General features: G+C 37.1%; 2 protein-coding genes across 4 annotated transcripts in view; one reads left to right on the forward strand and one right to left on the reverse strand.

The window, feature by feature from the left end:
- LOC150086751 (zinc finger protein 277) overlaps positions 1-8,017 on the forward strand; it is a 118,894-nt gene extending 110,877 nt beyond the window's left edge. For 2 of the 3 annotated variants that reach the window (XM_090371560.1, XM_090371558.1), the window contains exons 12-13: positions 6,229-6,353; positions 7,913-8,017. In XM_090371560.1, the coding sequence (XP_090227686.1) occupies positions 6,229-6,353; positions 7,913-7,988 (201 nt within the window). In that variant the 3' untranslated portion in view covers positions 7,989-8,017. Of the gene's footprint in view, positions 1-6,228; positions 6,354-7,647; positions 7,764-7,912 lie in introns of those variants that run through there. The other variant, XM_090371559.1, reaches the window with a different exon arrangement.
- Positions 8,018-19,322: 11,305 nt separating this feature from the next.
- LOC150086752 (B-cell receptor-associated protein 31-like) overlaps positions 19,323-20,602 on the reverse strand; it is a 112,697-nt gene continuing 111,417 nt past the window's right edge. The window contains exon 8 of the mRNA XM_090371561.1: positions 19,323-19,877. Within this exon, the coding sequence (XP_090227687.1) occupies positions 19,827-19,877 (51 nt within the window). The 3' untranslated portion in view covers positions 19,323-19,826. The remainder of the gene's footprint in view (positions 19,878-20,602) is intronic.

The raw sequence follows: 20,602 nt of genomic DNA on the forward strand, positions 1-20,602 counted from the left end.
AGAAGGGGAGATTCTGGTGGTTGAGGGTCCCAGCCTTGATACACCATTTTGGCCCCTGCTTCGACAAGACTGGTGGTCCCAGACCGGCCCGACTAGGATCAATCGGCAGGTGGTTCTTACTGCTTGGGTCAACTGCGTTCCAATAAGTCTCCCTCCCTTTGGTCCTGGAACGGGATCAAGGCTTATTGGAAACTTGGGTATGATGCTCCTAAGCGAACTTGGCATCCCATTCGTGTACACAGTACCTGCTAATTCACGAGTGGACGTCCCCTCGTAGGGTTCCGTGATGGGTGAGGTACTTAGGGCATCAGAAATTTTTATTTTACTCCTATGAGTATTATAAATTCTAATCCTTCTGGGGCCCTAACAAGGCCCCTACCTAATCGAGATGATAACTCAGAAAACAACTCTGTAAAAAGAGCCAGAACTGGGGATACACCACCATCAGTGACACCGCTCTTCCTCATTCTCCATTCCACCGGAGAGCAGTCAATTGGGAAGATGTCACCCTTCTTTATCCAGAAAGGATTAGAAGGGTTGGCAGGATCACCTAAATCTGTAAAAAGACTGCATTCTGGTGACCTTTTGGTCGAACTTCTACCACAAAACAAATGGCAAAAATCCTGAACTCTACATCATAGGGGGAACACCTATCACCACAAAATTCTTCACGAGGTGTTATATCAGAGTGGGACCTCCATGTTTCTGAAGAAGAGATCTGCTCTGAATTGAAAGACCAAGGAGTGACTGCTGTCGAAAGAATATCAATATGAAAGGATGGGAATCTTGTCCCTACCTGAGTTCTTATCCTCACATTCAACACCCCACGGCCTCCAAGCCTCCAAGTTCCATCAAGGCAGGCTATCTAAATTGCCCAGTGAGGATTTATATCCCAAACCCACTGAGGTGTGTTTTAGATGCCAAAAATACGGCCACTCACAAACATCTTGTCGTGGTAACCCTGCCTGTACTCAATGTGGTGTTAAAGACAACGAGAGCAAAGAATGTTCAGCTTCAAAACCGAGCTGTGTCAATTGCCAAGGAGAGCACCCCGCTTACTCTAAAGCATGCCAGCGGTGGAAGGATGAAAAAGAAATCAAAAAACAGAGCTGAATATCTCCTACCCAGAGGCCAGAAAACGTATCCAACCAATAAATAGCAGGAAGGCTTCTGCTAAGTGCACTATCGGTACACAAACTGAGATGACTATACCACCAAGAGAGTCATTCACTCCGATTGCACGCTATTTATTGAGTTCACAAAAGCCCACCAAAAAAACACAGTCAGCTGCCACTCCTATATCCGTACCTCCTAGTGCTCCACCACTACCAAAACCAAGTGGTAAAGAAAAGCTAAAAAGTTTGGAAGAGCCACCCGTAATACCAGAAACAATGGATGTAGAGAATAAGGAGGTATGGGACAAATCAGTCTTGGAACTCTGCGAAGGAAGAAATGGACACGGTACAGCGTACTTCCCCAAAAAAGAGAAATCCAAGACTAACAAAAGTAAGCCCTCAGCACCTCAGACGCCACCTGATGCAGCCACCAAGCCAAAATAATGGCTAAATTCCTATAATGGAACTGTCGTGGATTCCGGCAAAACAATGATGACATCAAGGCCCTCCTGCAAAAGCATGAACCAGTTTGCTTTTGCTTGCAGGAGACATACTTGAAGACAAACGAAAACCCTTCCTTTCGTAATACTACCATCATTCGAAGAGACAGAACTGGGGATGGACCTACTCATGGGGGGGGTGTTGCTATTCTTCTGGACAACCACACCCCATTTCAACATATTTCGCTTTCCACCAACATAGAAGCAGTAGCAGTTCGCCTTACAGTGGGATTTTTACTAACAGCTTGTTCGGTTTATTTGCCACCTGGAGCAGACATCTCTCAGAAAGACCTTGATGATCTCATTGTGCAGCTGCCTTCTCCTCTTTTACTCTTGGGTGATTTTAATGGACATAACCCTGTGGGGTAATGCTGACATTAATGGAAGGGGACGTGTCATAGAGCATATGCTCAGTGACAATGACCTTTCTCTTCTAAATGTGGGAACTAATACCTTTTCCACATGCCTATCCGTTCTCTGCCATTGATCTTACTATATGCTCCCTCTCTCTCTCTCCTTCCTTCCTTCACTCACTTAGGAAGTAGAGGAGAACCTCTACAGAAGCGATCACTTCCCCATGATAACCAGTCTAATTAACGGAAGGCCATGTCTACCTTTTAGGTTACCACGGTGGAAGGTTGATCTGGCTTGGGGGATATTTCGATGATATCCCACCACAGCCAATCTCTTAGCCTTCAAACGTGCACATGCAAAAGCTCGCTATATTCATGTGTTATTGCAGATCAAACTGCAATAGCTGATGCTCTTGGGGAAACTTTTGCTACCGTCTCTTCAACATCCTCTTACTCCCCAGAGTTCTTGGTTGTCAAAAACAAACATGAGAGGCAGCCTATTAACTTCAAATGTAAGGTCCCTCATCCTTATAATGGACCCTTCACCATAGAAGAGCTGTGCAGAATCCTGGAGAAAATGGTAAACATCCGCCTTATTTAATATGGTATTTGGAAGTAAATGGGCTTCTCTTCAGAGTACAGTGTGGCTTCTGAAGGAATAGGTCCACTTTGGACCATTTAATTAGACTCGAAACTTCTATTTGAGATGCCTTTTTAAAACGAGAACACTTGGTGTCTGTGTTCTTCAATATGGAAAAAGCATATGACACAACTTGGAGATTTGGAATTTTAAAAGACCTCTAAAGCATCGGCCTTAGAAGTCATCTCCCAGTTTTTATTAAAAACTTTTTAACCCACCATTCCTTCCACGTTCGTGTAGGATCCACACTGTCTCGGCCTTTCAGCCAAGACGAGGGAGTACCTCAAGGATCCATCTTAAGTGTTACGTTTTTTGCCATCAAAGTGAATTCCATCACAGAACTTCCTCCAACTGTGAATTGTGCCCTGTATGTTGATGATTTTAGCATATTCTGTCAATCTTGCAACATGAGGGTAATTGAGAGACAACTGCAACATGCCATTGACCACCTGAGCTCATGGGCAACGAATAATGGCTTTAGGTTCTCTCCACAAAAGACGTCTCAGTTCAGGTTCGTCCTGAACCTGAACTGAGACTAGGGCAAAATGCTGTTCCAGTAGTATCTGAGACTAGATTCTTGGGGCTTGTATTTGACAGAAGGTTGACTTTTTACAGCACATCTGTCAACTTCGAGCGAAATGCACGAGAGGCTTGAACATCCTACATGCCATCTCATGTATCTCCTGGGGTGCTGACCAATTCACTTTATTATGCCTGTATCGCGTACTCGTGCAATCTAAATTAGACTACGGGTCCCAGGTATATGCATCTGCTAGACTCAGCGTACTTCGATGGGTGGACCCCATCCATCATCAGACGATTTGTATTGCCACTGGAGCATTTCGCACATCTCCAGTCCAAAATAAAATCTCTACGTCGAAGCATATGAGCCATCACTATCGTTTCGTAGGAAACAGTTATCTTTACAGTATGCTTTCAAACTAAACTCCCTGCCAGGCCATCCGTTTTTGAGCCATGATGGGAAAATCTCTATAAGACCCATGAGACTGCCAACCGTCCCTTTGGTATTCGTGTACAGGAACTAATCAGAGAACTCAATATAACCGTAGAGAATGTATTAATATTAGTAATGGCTGCATGGTGCAAGAAAGCCTATGGCTTATGCTGCACCAGCCAAAAAAAAAAAAAAAAAAAAAAGAAAAGAAAAACCAAATAAAACAATGATAAAAAACAAAAAAAAAAAAAACCTAATAATAAAAGAAAAGAAAATTAAACCTATCATCCTGTGTGTTTCCCTCACCCGAAGGTACTATCCAGATGTCCTTTGAATTTCCCCAAACTCAGCCTTTACTACCCACGTAGGCAACTTATTTCAGTAATTTATAATTCGCTGGCTAAAATAAAACTTCCTGCAGTCCAATATAAACATCTTCCCTTCTCCCCCCCCCATAACTTGAATTTATGTTCCCTAGTTCCAGCATCATTTATAATCTTGAAAATTTCATCCTCATTCATTTTACTGAAGCCTCTCAGAGCCTTAAACACCTCAATCAAATCTCCTCTAAGGTGTCTAGTTTCCAAACTCTGCAACCCACATATTTGAAGTGACACCTTTTTGCCAATCTCACCAGGCGAGTTACCCATCTTTACACCCTTTCAAGAAGCTCGATGTCTTTCTTTAGGTGCGGTCTCCATACTTGAACACAGTATTCCAAGTGTGGTCTAACAAAAGCCTTATATAATGGGATTATCACGTTCCATCTCTACTTGCAAAAGTTCGATAGATCATCGTTAGATCTGGTTGCGTTGTGGATATGGCAACATATCCACAACGCAACCAGCTCCACCGTGGCATGCTTGAACACCACTGTGCAATTTCTCTATTAACAAATGGGGAAAGGCCACCACTTCGAACTCTGTATACCAAAAAACTATATGCTGCCCACTGAGCTAAATATCCCGACTTCTTGCCTGTCTTCACTGATGGCTCAAAGTCAGAGTTATCTGTCGGGTCTGCCGCCATCTTCCCAAATAACACTATATCTGAGAAGATATACAACGAACGCAGAACATACTCAGCAAGTTGTATGCAATTGAATTAGCCCTGAACCACATAAAAACCCACAACTACCAAAGGTGTATGGTGTACACAGACTCCTTAAGTATACTACAGGCTTTATCAGGGATTAAATATAATTCTCATTCTTTCCTGACAGGCAGATGTTACACCGTTCTTTGATCGTTCCTGCTGGATCCCTAGCCACACTGGGATAAAGGGTAATGAACTGGCTGATGCTGCAGCCAAATCATCGCAACCCCAGAAGAACAGTAGCCTGTTAGTCCCCTATACAGACTACAGACAATTAATACGCAAAAGATTACTCTCCCACTGGAAACAATCTTGGCATGGGCAGGTTATGAACAAACTCTATCAGATAAAGCCTGTAATAAAACTGTGGCAGTTGAGTCTGCACAGGAACCACTGAGAGGAAGTTGTTCTAGCTCGCCTATAGGCATAGGACACGGTCATCTTACTCATTAATTCCTGCTGAGGGCGGATGACACTCCTATGTGTGAGCAGTTCGACACCTTTTTAACAGTAAGACATTTTATCCACGTGTCCACTTTACAGGCACGAACATTGTCTATATTTTACTGCTTTTAGCCATCTGACTGAGCCTCATACACTCAGTCAGATTTTATCAGCTATTTTTAGCTATTTAAAATGTTTAAATATTTTTACAGGTATTTAAAAATTACTGTCTATATAAACTTTTTACATATCCTTATTTCTATACATATTGACTTAGTGACCTAATTTTTTAGGTAGCTGAAATATAAATCTTTTCTTTTACATGACCTGGTTCTGGCGCATTATAGCCTTAGTCGCTGATGCACCAATACAACCAATCCTAATGCCACATTGCTCCAATTTGCACAGCAGTCTTTTATGTGGTGTCAAAAGCTCTTCTAAAATCAAAGTATATAATATCAAAATTATTTTTTGCCTCCAGTTCCCTTGTTTACTGCTTCATTCACTCGGATTAGTCAGACAAGATTGTGCCTTAATAAATGCACATTGTGACTGCAGTGTAACAGCATTCCTGTCTAGATGGCCCTACATTACTTCTGTAAGATACTCCATTTCTGGCTTCCTCTCACAATGACCACACAAGGTGTAGAGTTGCCATAATCTTCACCACAGCCAAAATTTTCCATCGTTCACAATTACTATAGTTATTACGAATACATGATTAGATAATATCTCTCATAATCTAGATTACATTATCTGATTATATGGAATTTAAAATTTGTCTTCCTTTAGTCAAAATGAAGTAATGAACATCTTTGCTAGGCAATTTTCCGAGACATTCCTTGTGTAATATAAATTAGTCTCTTCAACTGCTTTAGCCACAGTCAGCATGAGGATGGGAATCCAAAAGCTCTTTGACCTCCTGACTTTATTTCATTGTTTCATTTGAACTGTAGTGGAATGCCACTCCATCATGCAAAGATGCACCCTTTGTGAGGGAGGGATTCTATTTCATATTTTGTAATTCTTTATTGATTTAAAACTACTTATAGAACTTTTGTTTTCTATAAAAATTGCAAAAGTATATCCATGTTTCTTTTTAATTAACTTATTTCTTTTGTTTTAGCTTCATAACAAGATATGCTTCTTCTGTAATGAAAAATTTCAACTGCACGATGACCTCTTGAATCATATGACACAAACTGGACATACAAGTAAAATACCAGATGCTGAAAAATGGAATCAACCTCAGTAAATAACATTATTTTTATTAATATATATTTCAAGATTAACTACTTAAAAGATACTCTTAGGCCTTGTGATGTTTTTTTTAATAGAATAGGGAGGAAATGTGAAGAATATTTCCTCCCCATGAAAGATAAGAATATCAAAATTTTTATATACAGTCAGTCCTCGTATAATACGTGTTTGCACTACACGAATTCGATCATACATGATTTATAAATAGGAAAACGATATCTTATATAACACAAACCGAATTCGCTTATGCACGATTCGCCTTTGTGTTTACAAGAAATGGCAGTCGAAAGCAGAATCACCCCAACCGAACGCAACACGATAGGAATGAAGAGAAGATTCTGAAAAGTATTTGTTTTTTATATCAGTGAAGGGGAAACACATTTCACCATAATAACGTAAAACCAACACAATTCCAGCAATCGGTATAATCGCAAATGCAATTAGATCGAGTTTACTACCAGTTTATAACAGATTCCACTAGCAGAAACGTAACTGGAAATTGTTTTTATTGTTTTATGGTAGTAACCCTTAGAAATGTGAGGTGTTAATAGTGTATCTCTGGCTTTACGGTGTTGTTTATTCAGTTGCTACACGCACGCAGCTTTGTTTATGTGTATCAAGCGTGCCTCCTCGTTTTGTAATTGTGCTTTATTCCCTAAAAATGAGTAAAATACTTAAAAGGTGTGAAAAGGAAGCGTCCTGGTGAAGACACTGCAGATTCAGAGAAAAAGAGAAGCAATATCGATAAACAGAGGCGGATTGGGTCAAAAATTCTTACCCGGGAAAATTTATAGTGGCCTCATACTATGGTTTATGGCCAAAATCACACAGGCCTCCGGCCCACCGGGGTTTCCCTGGTAAGGCTTATGGCCAGTCCGCCTGTCGATAGAGAAAAAATATGAAATTGGGAAACACTTTGAGCTTAATGAAAGACCATGTGATATTGCACGTGCTACAGGCCTAAATGAGGCAACGCTGAGAATTACAAAGAATGCAGAGAAAATAAAAACAACTTTCATAGCAGGAACAACTCAAAGTGTAATTAAAATCCATTAGATTAAGACAAAGAATTGGAAGAGATGGAACGGCTGTCATCTGGTTGGATAGAAAATCAAACAAAAACAAGTTTGCTTACGATAGAAGCAAAAGCATTAGCAATATTTTATTACGTAATAGTCGTAATAAAATACGTATTTTATTACGATTATTTGTGTTTGGTAATGTTTTGGTTAAAAATGTGTGTTGAATCTTGGGTGGTCGCCACCTAACCCTATTTTTCCCATAGGGCCTGTTGTTTATATTGCACGAGGGTTTCTAGCAACACAACTATCATGCTGTACGAGGACTGACTGTACTAACACAAATCTATAGGAAAGCATATCAGAAGTGGACTATATGTGAACAAGTACCATTTTTTAATAAGATTATAGTTCAACAATTTGAAAAAAAAATAACAAAATTTATCCTAATTGTAAGCTTAAGTACCAGAATTTTATTAGTATATAAATTTGCTATATAAATAAAATTTGATTTTTTTTTATTTCCCTTAGGTACTTCTTCCCCACATTTGAAAATGATAATTTATTGTGGAGTTTAGATGACAGTGATAACTCTGTACAAATGTAATTATCACCAATGAACTATGTTAAATAAGTCTAAAATATATATAAAGCAACATATGCCCTTTGTAAATAAATCACCTGTTATCAGTTTGTTTATGGTATTATTTCAGGCAAACACACATTATCAGTATACTTAAATGAATGGTAGTTTTAACTCTTAACCAGTATAGTGCCATTTATGTTTATGTTCTTTTAGCAGTATGCTGCGCTCAGTTTTATATCTGATGCTTTCAGCTTTCATAAAAAAAAATGGCTTGTTATGGTGCCAAATTACAGAACGTGTTACGTTAAACATTTTGAAATTTTATAAGTTTTATTATAAAAGAAATAGAAATAATGTAAAAAGAATTATTACATCATTTTAATTTGTAAATTATTTTGTAAAAAAATTATTTACAAATTTAAAACATAGTTACACATTAACTATATAAATAGCACAGTACAGAATATAAAAATTAATTACATAAAACATTGTCAACAGGTTACAAATTTTTCCGATTTTTTCTATTGAGTTGGTACTTCTGATATATATTTTCTTTGAGTCAGTCACTAGTTGGTTAGCTGGATGCACAGCTGCGCAGTTCATATTGCTGTATAGATGGAAACTAACAATACGGCCCATCAGCTGCAGTCAGTGCATTCAGCCCACATGCAATTTGAGTTTGAGACCACTGGTGTAAAGTATATTCTTTAATTAAACATCAACATAATACCCATCTTTGAACCCCCTGATTTGAGCACCACAAAATGAACATTATTCATTTGGTGCCCAACAGTAAATTAGGAAATTAATAGTATTGGCCATATAGTGCAAGGAAGACACTCTTGCTGCACTTAGAACAGGGGTGGCAAACCTATGGCACGTGTGCCGAAAGTGGCATGCATACAAATATTTTGGGCATGTGGAATTCAGTGTCCCAAAAAATTTTAAAACATCACTCCAGGAATGCACCTTGAGTTGTGTGACCTGTGCACTCCCGTTCTCTCTGCTAGACACGTACAAGGGACATTCAGAAAATAAGTTACACCTGCTACCATTTCTTGGTATAATTATGCAACAAATGTGGCATCTGTGTGGAATGGAGTTCATATCGTGCACCCCCTGGTAGGTGAGTTTTGTTGACGTAGCGGTAACAGTTGTGTAGGAGCAAGTGTTCATAATGGCACATCAGCTAGAATGTTACTCCAAGTTCGAGGTACACAGAACAGTATGATTTTATGGGCAAAATATCTGAATTGTTCCGAGATTCATTGTGAAATAATGGCGGTGTAAAATGCAATGTCACGTCCAGCCATAGTGAAGTGGTGCCAGCAGTTTGAAAGTGGTCACACAGAATTGATGGATGCCGATCTCAAATTGTGTGGATGATGGGTTCCTCGTTCACTGACAGATGAACACAAAAGTCAACATTTTTGTCTTCTCTAGTCTTCCTTCATCGCCATTCTGTGGAAGGCCATAACTTCTTATGCTGCATTATCACTGGCGATGAAACGTAGGTGCACCATTTCATCCCAGAAACGAAGAGAGTATCTATGGAATGGAGACACACATTGCCTGTGCAGAAAAAATTCAAAGTTGCACTATCAGCAGGAAAGGTCAGGGCCACTGTGAAGTTCAAATGGAATTTATGGCAAAAGGCACAACAATAATGCTGCCTCATACTGCCAAACATTAGTCTTTGCGAACAGCCATGAAAAACAAGAGGCCTGGAAAGTTAAGCAAAGGTGTTGTTCTCATTCAGGACAACACCACGCCACACAATGCATGCACAACACGACACTGGCTCCAAAGTTTTGGATGGGAGGCATGGCAACATCCGCCATACAGTCCCGATCTTTCACCTTGTGACTATCACATCTTCAGCAAGCTGAAAGAACATCTAGGGGGACAACGATTTGCAAACGATGAGCAAATGCAAACAGCAGTTCGACAGTGGCTGAATGACCGAGGAGTCGATTTCAATCATCAGGGAATCAAACATTTAGTCACACATTCTGAGAAGTGTTTACACCAACTCGGTGACTATGTGGAAAAGTAGTGCAAGGTATGTATGTGCTTTCTATTGCATAATGTTACATACCTCAATAAATGTCTCTTGGGCTACAGTGGTCAAGTGTAATTTATTTTTTTGAATTACCCTTGTAGTAACGTCACACCATTCGGTTAATAGCTGTATTCATGCAGTGATTTGTTTCAAGTCGGAGTGGTGAGATGTACTGTCAAAATTGCGTGATTAAATGTTTTGAATATTGCCTTCCACGGGGAAAGTGAAAAATTCCAAGGGGCACGCAAGTATAGTTTTTTTTTAAGATTTAGGCAATTTTGGCATGCACCCTTACGAAGGTTCGCCACCCCTGACTTAGAACCTTGCCCATTCTCTCCAGGGCCAAATTGATTAACAAGGCTCTCAACATATACTCCCTCCTGTCATGTCTGGGCAGCATTGCAGACACTTTCAAATTCAATCCTAACTTGCAACTTTTTCCCGTTTCTCTGTATTTGCTAAATAAGTACTCAGATTTCTTACACTTAATATCATTTATGCCAGTGTGTACAACAATATCACCTTTTGTGCCCTTAAAAGATATTTGCTCTACAAAGTCATCTACTTTTGCCTCTAGTCCTATTCCACCTATCCTTCTTGCACAACATATTTCCCATTTCCCTGATAATAGTCACCAACAATAACTAGCTCCTGTGGGACCAGAACATTCTGCCTTGAAGATGCCATTGTGTTCTGATGCGCAAATGTAAACTCTAGCATTGAGAGCTTGATGGGTCCCCCTTTTAATTCCTTCGAGGGTATCTACCCTACTCTTCAAACTCTCAAATGCCCATCAGAACACTCAGTTAACACAATTTCTGCACACACAAAGACATCCTCCTTGGCTGGATCATGTCCTGTTCCTGAAAGTCTGTAAATATTTCACAAGTTACACATTTCTTTAGGCTGGGATGCGTTGAAGAGTCACCCCCCCTTTGGTTCTCTCCTCAGCCACAGCACTCTTGCTACTTTGTGTCTGTTGCTTTGCTGCTCTAGTTGTTATTTGGTTTTTTTGGAGCATTAGCAACTAAGGCCACATTGCTCTGGGATATGCGGTGGTCATTCCCTGCCTTTTCCGCATCCTCCGTATTTGGTGGTTACGGGCTTGAACCCTGTTCTAATCAAGAAGTGTGTGCTATGCACTGCTGCTCCTGCCCACGGAGGCGCCACTGCTCTGCTCTAGTCTGGGTCATGATTTCCATTTAATACAATTTAATTGATTAACAATGAAAATTAATAAGAATAAATTTAATCGATTAATTGACAATACTACTCTAAAGTAATAGATTCCTAAATGTAATGATGTGTTATGCTATCTAGTTTTATATTATACCTTATGCTATCAAGTTCAAAGTATACATTACACTATACCATTAAAAATATCAATGTTAAATTAGTTATATCCTTGCTAAAAAGTAAAAATTCCTTAACTAAACACAAAAAAGATATATGCCCAACAAGTGATTAGAACCTTCGAGCTACTTATTTATCACAATTAAAACTACTATTCCTCTGCACTACTTGTCACATGCTATGTATGATATTCATGCCAAAACACTGATACAATAGCAGTATAAATAGTAAGTTGTAACTTACAAAATCACTAGCTAAATTTAAAAATTACTAAAAATTACCGTAACTAACACTATTTAAACTATTTGTAAAACACAATTTAACCGGTTCATGGATTATCCCGAGATATCTCGTTTTTAGTTTTAAAAGTTATTTGGAACAACACGAAATATCTCGGGATACAATAAGACCCAAAGCAAACAATAATACCTCCAAATTTAGGACAAACGTATTTTCTCTGGCATTTATCTGGCTAATTTTGCATTAGGCAGGTAAATCCCGAGTTTTCTCAGGCTTTTCTTATGCCTGGCAGCAAACGACTGGCTTTCGTTTTACTTATATTGTACAGCACTGTCAGAACAGTACCGCGCGTTCCTGTGCCGCCAATAAGCAAAATATAATTTGCCGCCTTAAATGCAGAATACTGAACCCACGAAAATAATTCACATAAACAATATTAAAAAATATTTCGGCGCCCTCTTGAACTGCTGCCCATAAGCGACGCTTACCTCGCCTGTCCATTTGTGGCAGTTGTGTGTCAGAATGTAGTTAGTTCGCAATTACTGCTTGTGCTTTCCACTTGATTTTTTAAATTTATTTATATAATGAGTAATGAAGACTTTTTCTGTGCCTTTCTTTTAGTTCAAGCACTAATTTATTTAAAAAATCTGTACAATTTGAACACTTTTTGGCGTACACAAGATAACACGGGATAGCCCAAATGGGTTAATTACTCCCATGTATTTTCTACAAAAAATTAATAAAAAACATGAACTATACAATGAGTATTTGCATGATGCATACTTTTAATCTGTAAAATAAAAAAAGTCGATCTGTTACGGCACATTTTCCGAAAAAAAATGTTCCGGGAAGGGGTTAATTAATCAAAAAGATGATAAAAATTTCCAAAAAACTTATCCGTTTTCACGAGCACAAAATTCTGCTTTCTAGCACTCATAATCTTGTACCCAAAAGGTCAAAGCAATAGTTCAAAGCATCTTTTGTAAATAAATAAGGCCAAAACCACTCCTTATGAAGAATGTTTAAAAAGGACAATTATATTAACATTGAAAACAGGGATGGGGGAACACTCTGCATACATGTTGTAGGCCATCTAAAATCAGAAATCAATCACAGATGAATAGATTAATCATAATACACAATAATTAAGTTTAATATTTCTACAATCATAACTATTTATTTTCACAATTTTTTTTACAAAATGCCAATGAGCAAGTAATACTGCAAATCAGCTTATTGTCAAGATTAAACATTTATCTTACAGCTAAATGGCATTCCTTAAAGAGAATGACACTTAGCTGCAAATTAAATGTTTTGTGTATACATGGGGCAGAGCTTCAGCATTTAGGAAAAATTAATCTTCCCCCAAACTACTGATGAACCCTAAAGGAAGAAAACTTTAGTGTTATAAGTAAAAAGGGGGAAAAGAAATTAATTCTGTTCTCCAATTCTACTAATTAATTTTCCATTGAAAAATTAATTATTAGCATGCAAAGTTCTAATTGTGCCCTCCTTGAGAGCACCTGTGAGTGACCACAATATAATTCATACATTGGCAGATATAGAGAGATCAGCCAATAAAACTTGAGCAATATAATGGTTGTATGCGGGAAGTAAAAAATTAACCTGTTTATATATAATGCCAGGAGTGTAGTTAACAAAATGAACCAATTTTCGTTACTGGGTAAGTCTTCTAAAGCTGATACTGTAGAGTGAACTGCAACATGGCAACATCAGGATTAGTAAATAATTTCACTGTGGTGGTGATTATAATGTGTTCAGGAGAAACAGAGAAGGCTGTAGGGGCAGGAAGAGAGAGATGCACCCAGAAGTGGATTTAAAGCAGTCAGATTGATACCAGGTGGATATTGACTCATATGTTATGAGTTGTCTGGTGATAATGTAAAGTTGATAGTTGGGGGTGAGGGGGGATATGCTATAAAAGCCTAATGATTGTGGGGAATAAGATAAAAATATCTTTAGGTAATTAGATGGGCACCATGGGTGAATGCCTCATTATAGTCCAACTTATCCCTTTTCAATTGGAATTCATTGCTAAACAGTAGAGCAAATGGAGTTTAGTTTCTTGAACAGCCTGGATAACCACTAATTATTTCAACATATCTAGTACAAGGAACCTAAATATCCTTGTCTTCACTATAGATTCAAGCAGTGCTTTTTTTGTAAAAAATAGGTGCTGGTACTCATTCTTTGCTATCAGGAAAAATTGAAAATTAAAAGGATATGAAAAGAACTCTAATTCCCTAGAACTCTAAAAGAACTCTTAAAAAAAAAAAAAAAAAAAAAAATTACTACTAAAGTCACAATATCAGGGGGGGGGGCCTGATATTGTGACTTTAGTAGTAATTTTTTTTTAGAATAAGAACAAGAAATTAAGTATAGTATAGACTATGTATAAATATAGTGCAAGCGCATCAGAAATACATAGCTGAATAAATCAGAATATTATTAAAAGGCATCGTTTTAAGTTATATCTCATATTGTGAATACCTTCACAACGAGTTGCCATGATATTGCACTACTTCGAATAAGTAACGCTTCACCTAAGGAGAAGACTAATGTTACTTATTCTCAGATAGATACCACCACCCAGACGGCACCGTTTCAGGGCTATTTGTATATGTGTGGGATAATAACTCTAACCCTATTAGACTTAGAAAAGCAAAAAGGTAGAGGAAAAGTAACAGTAGGAGTGGAAGAGGAAAAGAAACGGTGTAGAAGAATGAACTCGTTACCATATACTCGCACCTTAGAATGTAACTCCCACCCTTCTAGCCAATGGCTGTCCTGGGGGGGGGGGGAGTCTCCTCAACAGAGAAATAAATTGATATAATAATTACCAAGTTGGAAGTGAGCACCTTTCAAGTTTCAAAATACATTAAAAAGTTAAAATAAAACACAACAACAATCCACTAAGTAATTCAGAACTGTTCAGAAAATTGAGAACTTAACAGAAAATACTTCACTGTGCTTCACATGGTCAACACTATCCAATTATGGATATCAATCAAAAAAAATACAATGTCACTTCCATTATATCAAAATGTTTATAATAAAAAGGTTTTGGCGTTGAAAGCCTCGGACTACGGAAAATTCCCTAATCGAACAAGGCATCGTTTTTGTGATATCTCATATTGTGAGTCATAGGCACTGGCAGGATTATTTTGCAAGGAATAAATTTTTTGTTAACCAAATTTTCGAATGCATGCAATATTTTAATTAAGTCACGTTTGGCTGATTTACAAGTACTGCTGAGCCTACGTTTCATGATGGGGGGGGGAGAGAAAGTACTTGTATTTTGAACAAAAGAATTTGTATTGTTTGAATGTTTCAATAAATTAATGAAAATATTAAAAATTGTGTATTACTTCGAAATCCAAAGGTGGTGCAGTTGCCGCTACCTTGCACCATGCTGACAGTGCCCATGTTGTGAATGTCTTCACAATAAGTTGCCCTGATATTGAACTACCAAGAATAAGCAATGCTTTGACACTAGATTCTCGAATAGGCAACACTTCATCAGTGGATTCTCAGTAAATACCACCACCACCCGGTGGGGGGGAGGGTATCTGCCAAGAATAAGTAACATTAGTCTTCTCCATTGGCTGTTGTTGTTGTTGAGTTTAACGACACATAGGCTTGCTGGGGTCATATTGTGTCTTTCTAATGGTGAATATGAACTCTCCTTCCATTGGCAAAGCGTTGCTTATTGGAAGTAGTGCAATATCAGGGTAACTCGTGAAGGCATTCACAATATGAGATATATCAAAAACAATGCCATTTCACCTACTTCGGTGATTTACTACGAACTAAAATGATGCTTGGCACTAACTTGTTTGATTACCAAAATGTTTATATTGTTTAATATTTTTAATATAAAAATAAAGAATTTCTATATTTAAAAAATGTACTAAGTGGGAAAACGTGATTATAATAATACACACCGTATTCTTTATCACAAACTTTTTATGCAGGGAAACTTCTTACGAGGGAAAATTATATATTACAATATACAGAGTTGAAATTGGGACTTAAGAAACCAAACCTAGTACAGGGGAAAACTTATGCAGGAATTTCTTATCCAGGTTCTACTGTAGTTGCGATGTTTGCCGTGACTAAACTAACTGGAAAACCCATGGCTGTGCTGTGCACCTGTTGGTAAATAGAGAAGTCAGTGATCTTACTCTTTCATCAGCAAAATCCCTATGAAATTTCTTGTACAGGAAGATACTATAAAGAAAGCATGCATTCAAAAAAATTAGCTGCCACAACAAGACTGCATTGGCAGCTAATATACAAAAAAAAAATAAATAAATAAATAATTTTAATGGAAACTGTTAGTTTTCAGGGATACAGACTAATAATTTAATGACAGCCATAAAGAGAGGTGGAATTGATTCTTATATTACTTCCATTTTGATGTATAGTAGTCTGAAAAACAGGGGAAAGAGCATTATAAGGCCTATTAGAGGTCCTCATGGAACAAGCAAATATGTGGTCTCTCTCTCTCTCTCTTAGGTTACTAAGAGCAAAAATATGTGCATGTATACTAATGCTAAGAGCAGTTTGATGTATTAGTTGTCATCAAAGGCTAATATTACAGGTATAAAAGAATCAAGGCCTCCATAACCGAGTGGTGAGGAGGGGGAGTGCAGTAGCACCTGCTCTTTGAGTAGACTGGGGTTCAAGCCCCTGACTGCTAAATATGGTCGATCTGCTAATCTGCACTGGACCAGCGTGGCAGTTTATGGTCCATTTCCCTCAGCATGAATTGTTGAGGAGGCTTCCATCCTGCGGTGGGTTGATAATGGCTGCAGTTTACCTTTTTTTTTTTTTTTTTTTTAATAAAAGAATCATGGTGTCACTCTAAATCAGGGGTTGGCAACCTCTGAGTGAAGAGGCATTTTTGATTTAATTAAAAAAAAAAAAAAAAAAAATCCGAAAAGCCACACCTCAGCTGAAGCTGTGGGGAAAGGGGAATTTTTAAGAAATGGAATAGTGGGAAGGTGTTTTATTAAAAAAATATATTATTTGAAATATTATTTATTAATACTGAAAAAATGTAACAAACATCCAATTAGGTACGAATTAATCTGACTTTTTCTGCTGAACTTCTTGAGCGTGTCTCTCAACATCAGGCGATTATGCCATAATTTTCATCTTGAAACATGCTGAGAGACTTGATTTGTTCAGACAATTTCTTGAACTTTTAACATAGTTCATGTTCAAAAATATTTGCTCACAGAAATATGTCGTTTGTTGTACATGTGGGCTAAAAGTTAAAGAGCCGCAGTTACGTGTTCAAAGAGCGGCCTGCGAGCCACCCCTGCTCTAAATCATACTGGGGATGCAGAATTTGAATATGGTAATTATGTTTACAGAAAGGACAAACATAACAGGAGTAGAAAGGGGAGGAGTGACACCTTTAGTTGACAAGCACAGATTTGTTAACACTGAGGAAGTTATTTAGAATGTGACACAGGAACTATTAGAAATTCCAAAATGAGCCTGTGCAAGTAGCAGAAATGTTGGAATTTGCATATAAAGTGTCAAAGAAACTACTTCAAAGAAGATCCACTCAAACAGCCAGTAAGGTTCATCAGTTCTTTTTGATCACACCTTGTGTGTGTGTTTAAATATACATGTATCAATTTGTGTGGTAACCCTCCTGGGAATTTAACATGCCATTGGAGATTACCCAGATACAAACTATGATCTCAGTCTTAAATTACTATTAAGGGAATATTATTAGCATGCATCTGGACTGATATTGACTAAGGAAACACATTTGTTATAAATAAAACTAGCCTTTTATTTAAAAAAAAAAAAAATGGTCAGTTTACTGATCTTTGACCAATGGGCCAAACAAAGATTAAGAAAAAAACACTGTAATTCTTGCACCTCTGCAACACAAAATTCCAAGAAAAAGAGTGGTAAAGACTTAAGTGCTGGCTATAGTCCTGTGGTAATGTATGCGAATGCAAATACCCACATGAGATCAAGCCAATTATAAAAAAATTACACGGTCCGCTACTAATTGCAGCAGTAGTATTCTAGCTACCTTAGCGAGAATCTTTTTTTTCCTCTGTACCACACCCCACCCCACCAAAAATACTATTTTAAACTGCTACCACTTGCCAAAGAAACCAGCAAGTTATATACAGTGAATTCTGGTTATTTGGCCACCGGTTAATCGGGGCAAATCTTAAAAAACAGAACCCAATCGAGAAAATAGCCACTGTTTACTTTGCTTAATTGGGACAACATGCCATTTAATTGGGGCAGGAGACCACAGCACTGGCGATTACCCTATGATTGTCTTGAACTGTACCACTTGGTTTGGTCGGATTTCTGGAGGTCACAACCATAAAATAATTAGCAGTCACCTGTTTATTGGACTTTTCTGTTTGTGCAAGATACCATAAACAGATAGTAAACTCGATCTTATTGAATTTTAAATAATACCGACAGCTAGAATTCGGTGGGTTATTATGGTGAAAGTGTTTACACTTCCATGGAATCTTCAATCATATAAAAAAATTAATTTTCAGAATCTTCTCTTCATTCGTATTTTTAAAGCTTCGTAACTTGTTACTCTGTTCTCACTTGCACCTATCGTGTTACTTGCAATTTGTGTGTGCCGTGTTCTTTGTTATTGATTGCTTATCTTTTTATTGTTTTAAATTTTAACCCCACCCACAAATGTCAGTGAACAGAAATGTCTACTAGTTAGTATGTACATATTACAGTATGTATTAATTTTTTCGATTATTACGTGTATCCTTCCAATTTTCATGTATCATTTAATTTTTTAATTGGTAAGGTAATAAAAGGTAAATTTGTGCTTAATATATCTTTACTTTTATAGCATGTGGATAATATTCCTACTGTTTTCGCTAATTAGAATCGCTGTTTAATAGAATTAAAATTCAATTCACAAACGTGATCACAATGACCGGCGCTTACTACACATTGTATAGTGAATGGTACTTTACTATGGTGACTCCATCGTAACATGATTTGATTGTACAGTGAACCAGTTGTAAAGTGGGGGTTCATTGTACGTTTAACTTTTTTTTATGTGAAACTTCGGATAATCAGGGCAGCCGCTTAATTGGGCCAAAATGCACTAGTCCCATTGTGTCCCAAATAACCGGAATCGACTGTACGTCCAAATAAATCATGAAATCTACAATGTTTAGGTCTGTCTCCTATTGTTTTAAGCTCTTTTCTGCAAAAGAACTTAAAAACAATAGATCAGAAAAAAATTTAGCTAAGAAGGAAGAAAAAACTATTCAAAGGAAGCATTAAAATCAGTACAACCAGTACTTATAACTTCCAAATTAGGAAAAATTCGTTAAGGGGAAAAAAAAAAAAAAAAAAAATCACTGATACCTATTTTCTTTATCACTTACAGATATTTAATACAACAGACATAACACACCAAAACCCAACCTACGAACTCAATTTAATAAATCACAAATAAAATTTTTTATAAATGATACTCCAGGAAGGCAAAAATTCAAAATATATATGCTATTCCAGACACCAATCCAGAAAAAAAAATGTCTCAATCATATTAAAAGTCTCTTGAAATTCTAATATAAAAATAAAATGATGTCCTCGACTTTGAATTTTTCAGTATATTTTTATTGGTACTACAATAGAAAACAAAAACTGAAACTGATATTGTACATTCCCTTTGCACAATCATACTTAATACTATGGGCAGGAGCAAAATTATTTGGTGGCTTATCTGGGGCTTGTGTAAGATTAAAAATTCAGTTTCAATTATCATCAAAAGGCACTAATACAGTCTTAAAAAGAGAAAATGTGATAGGAGAATGTTTTTTGTGAAGAAAAGCTACTCATTTATTTTTGCGCATATGACTATGAAAGGCTGTGAAAAAATATTATTAGGTCTAAAGATGTGCAAGGAAAGAGGACAATGAAAATCATTTCCAACAAAACTATTCTTTACAAGGTAAGGTAACAAGATACAAATATCTTTTTCAGTGCATTTCCTATTTTAAAATACTATTATAATGCTTACTAAATACTGATAGGATTCAAGTAATATTACCATAACTAATTTATAATACAAAATACTAATATAAGCAATATGAGAGGAACTGAGCAGTTCAAATTAGAGCATTTAAGAACACATTTAATATGTACACAAATTAGTCTTCTTTCTTGTTCACACAGCCATTTGTAATTCTTTGAAGTTCTTCCTATATTTAATGAAAAGAAAATGAATTATATGCATGCAATATGTAAATTTAAAATTATACATATCTAAAGTAATGAATAGTTCTTTAAGATAAATTTATAAGAACTACTTATACTACTAGCTATTAATTCCAGCAGTGTAACATGAATAAAATGAATATGATACAATACAATACACAGAAAATTAAAACAGTGATTAAATATTCAAAACCTAATAACAATGGCCAGTTTATTTGCCCGATAAGAAAAATAAAAGCACACATGAACAATTAAAAATTAATATTAAAATTAAAAATAAAAAGAAAAATATAATATGCATAGATGATTATTGCAACAAGTTACTACTATGGAGGCACCTCTGTAGCCAGGTGGGCAGGAGCAGCATTGCGTAGCACATGCTTCTTGATTAGACCGGGGTTTGAGCCCGTGACCACCAAATACGGAGGATGCGGAAAGGTCAAGGAATGACCACCGCATATCCCCAGAGCAATATGGCCTTAGTTGCTAATGCTCCTAAACACCAAATAACAAACAACTACTATGGATAAAGAGATGGTTAAGTAGTAGGAGCAGAGAATAGTAAAGATATTAGCCCATAAAGAGCACTCGCTATAAACAGCTAACTCTTCAAGGGCTAATGTTATGAGTGGGGTATCACAGTGTTGATCAATTGCTGTTTTATGAGGTGCATTTGAAAAGTTCATGTCTCAAGTATGAAGGGTTTTAT

This window comes from Mastigoproctus giganteus, chromosome 4 (assembly GCF_048544385.1).
Source record: "Mastigoproctus giganteus isolate SK-2022 chromosome 4, ASM4854438v1, whole genome shotgun sequence".
Classification (NCBI taxonomy): domain Eukaryota; kingdom Metazoa; phylum Arthropoda; class Arachnida; order Uropygi; family Thelyphonidae; genus Mastigoproctus; species Mastigoproctus giganteus.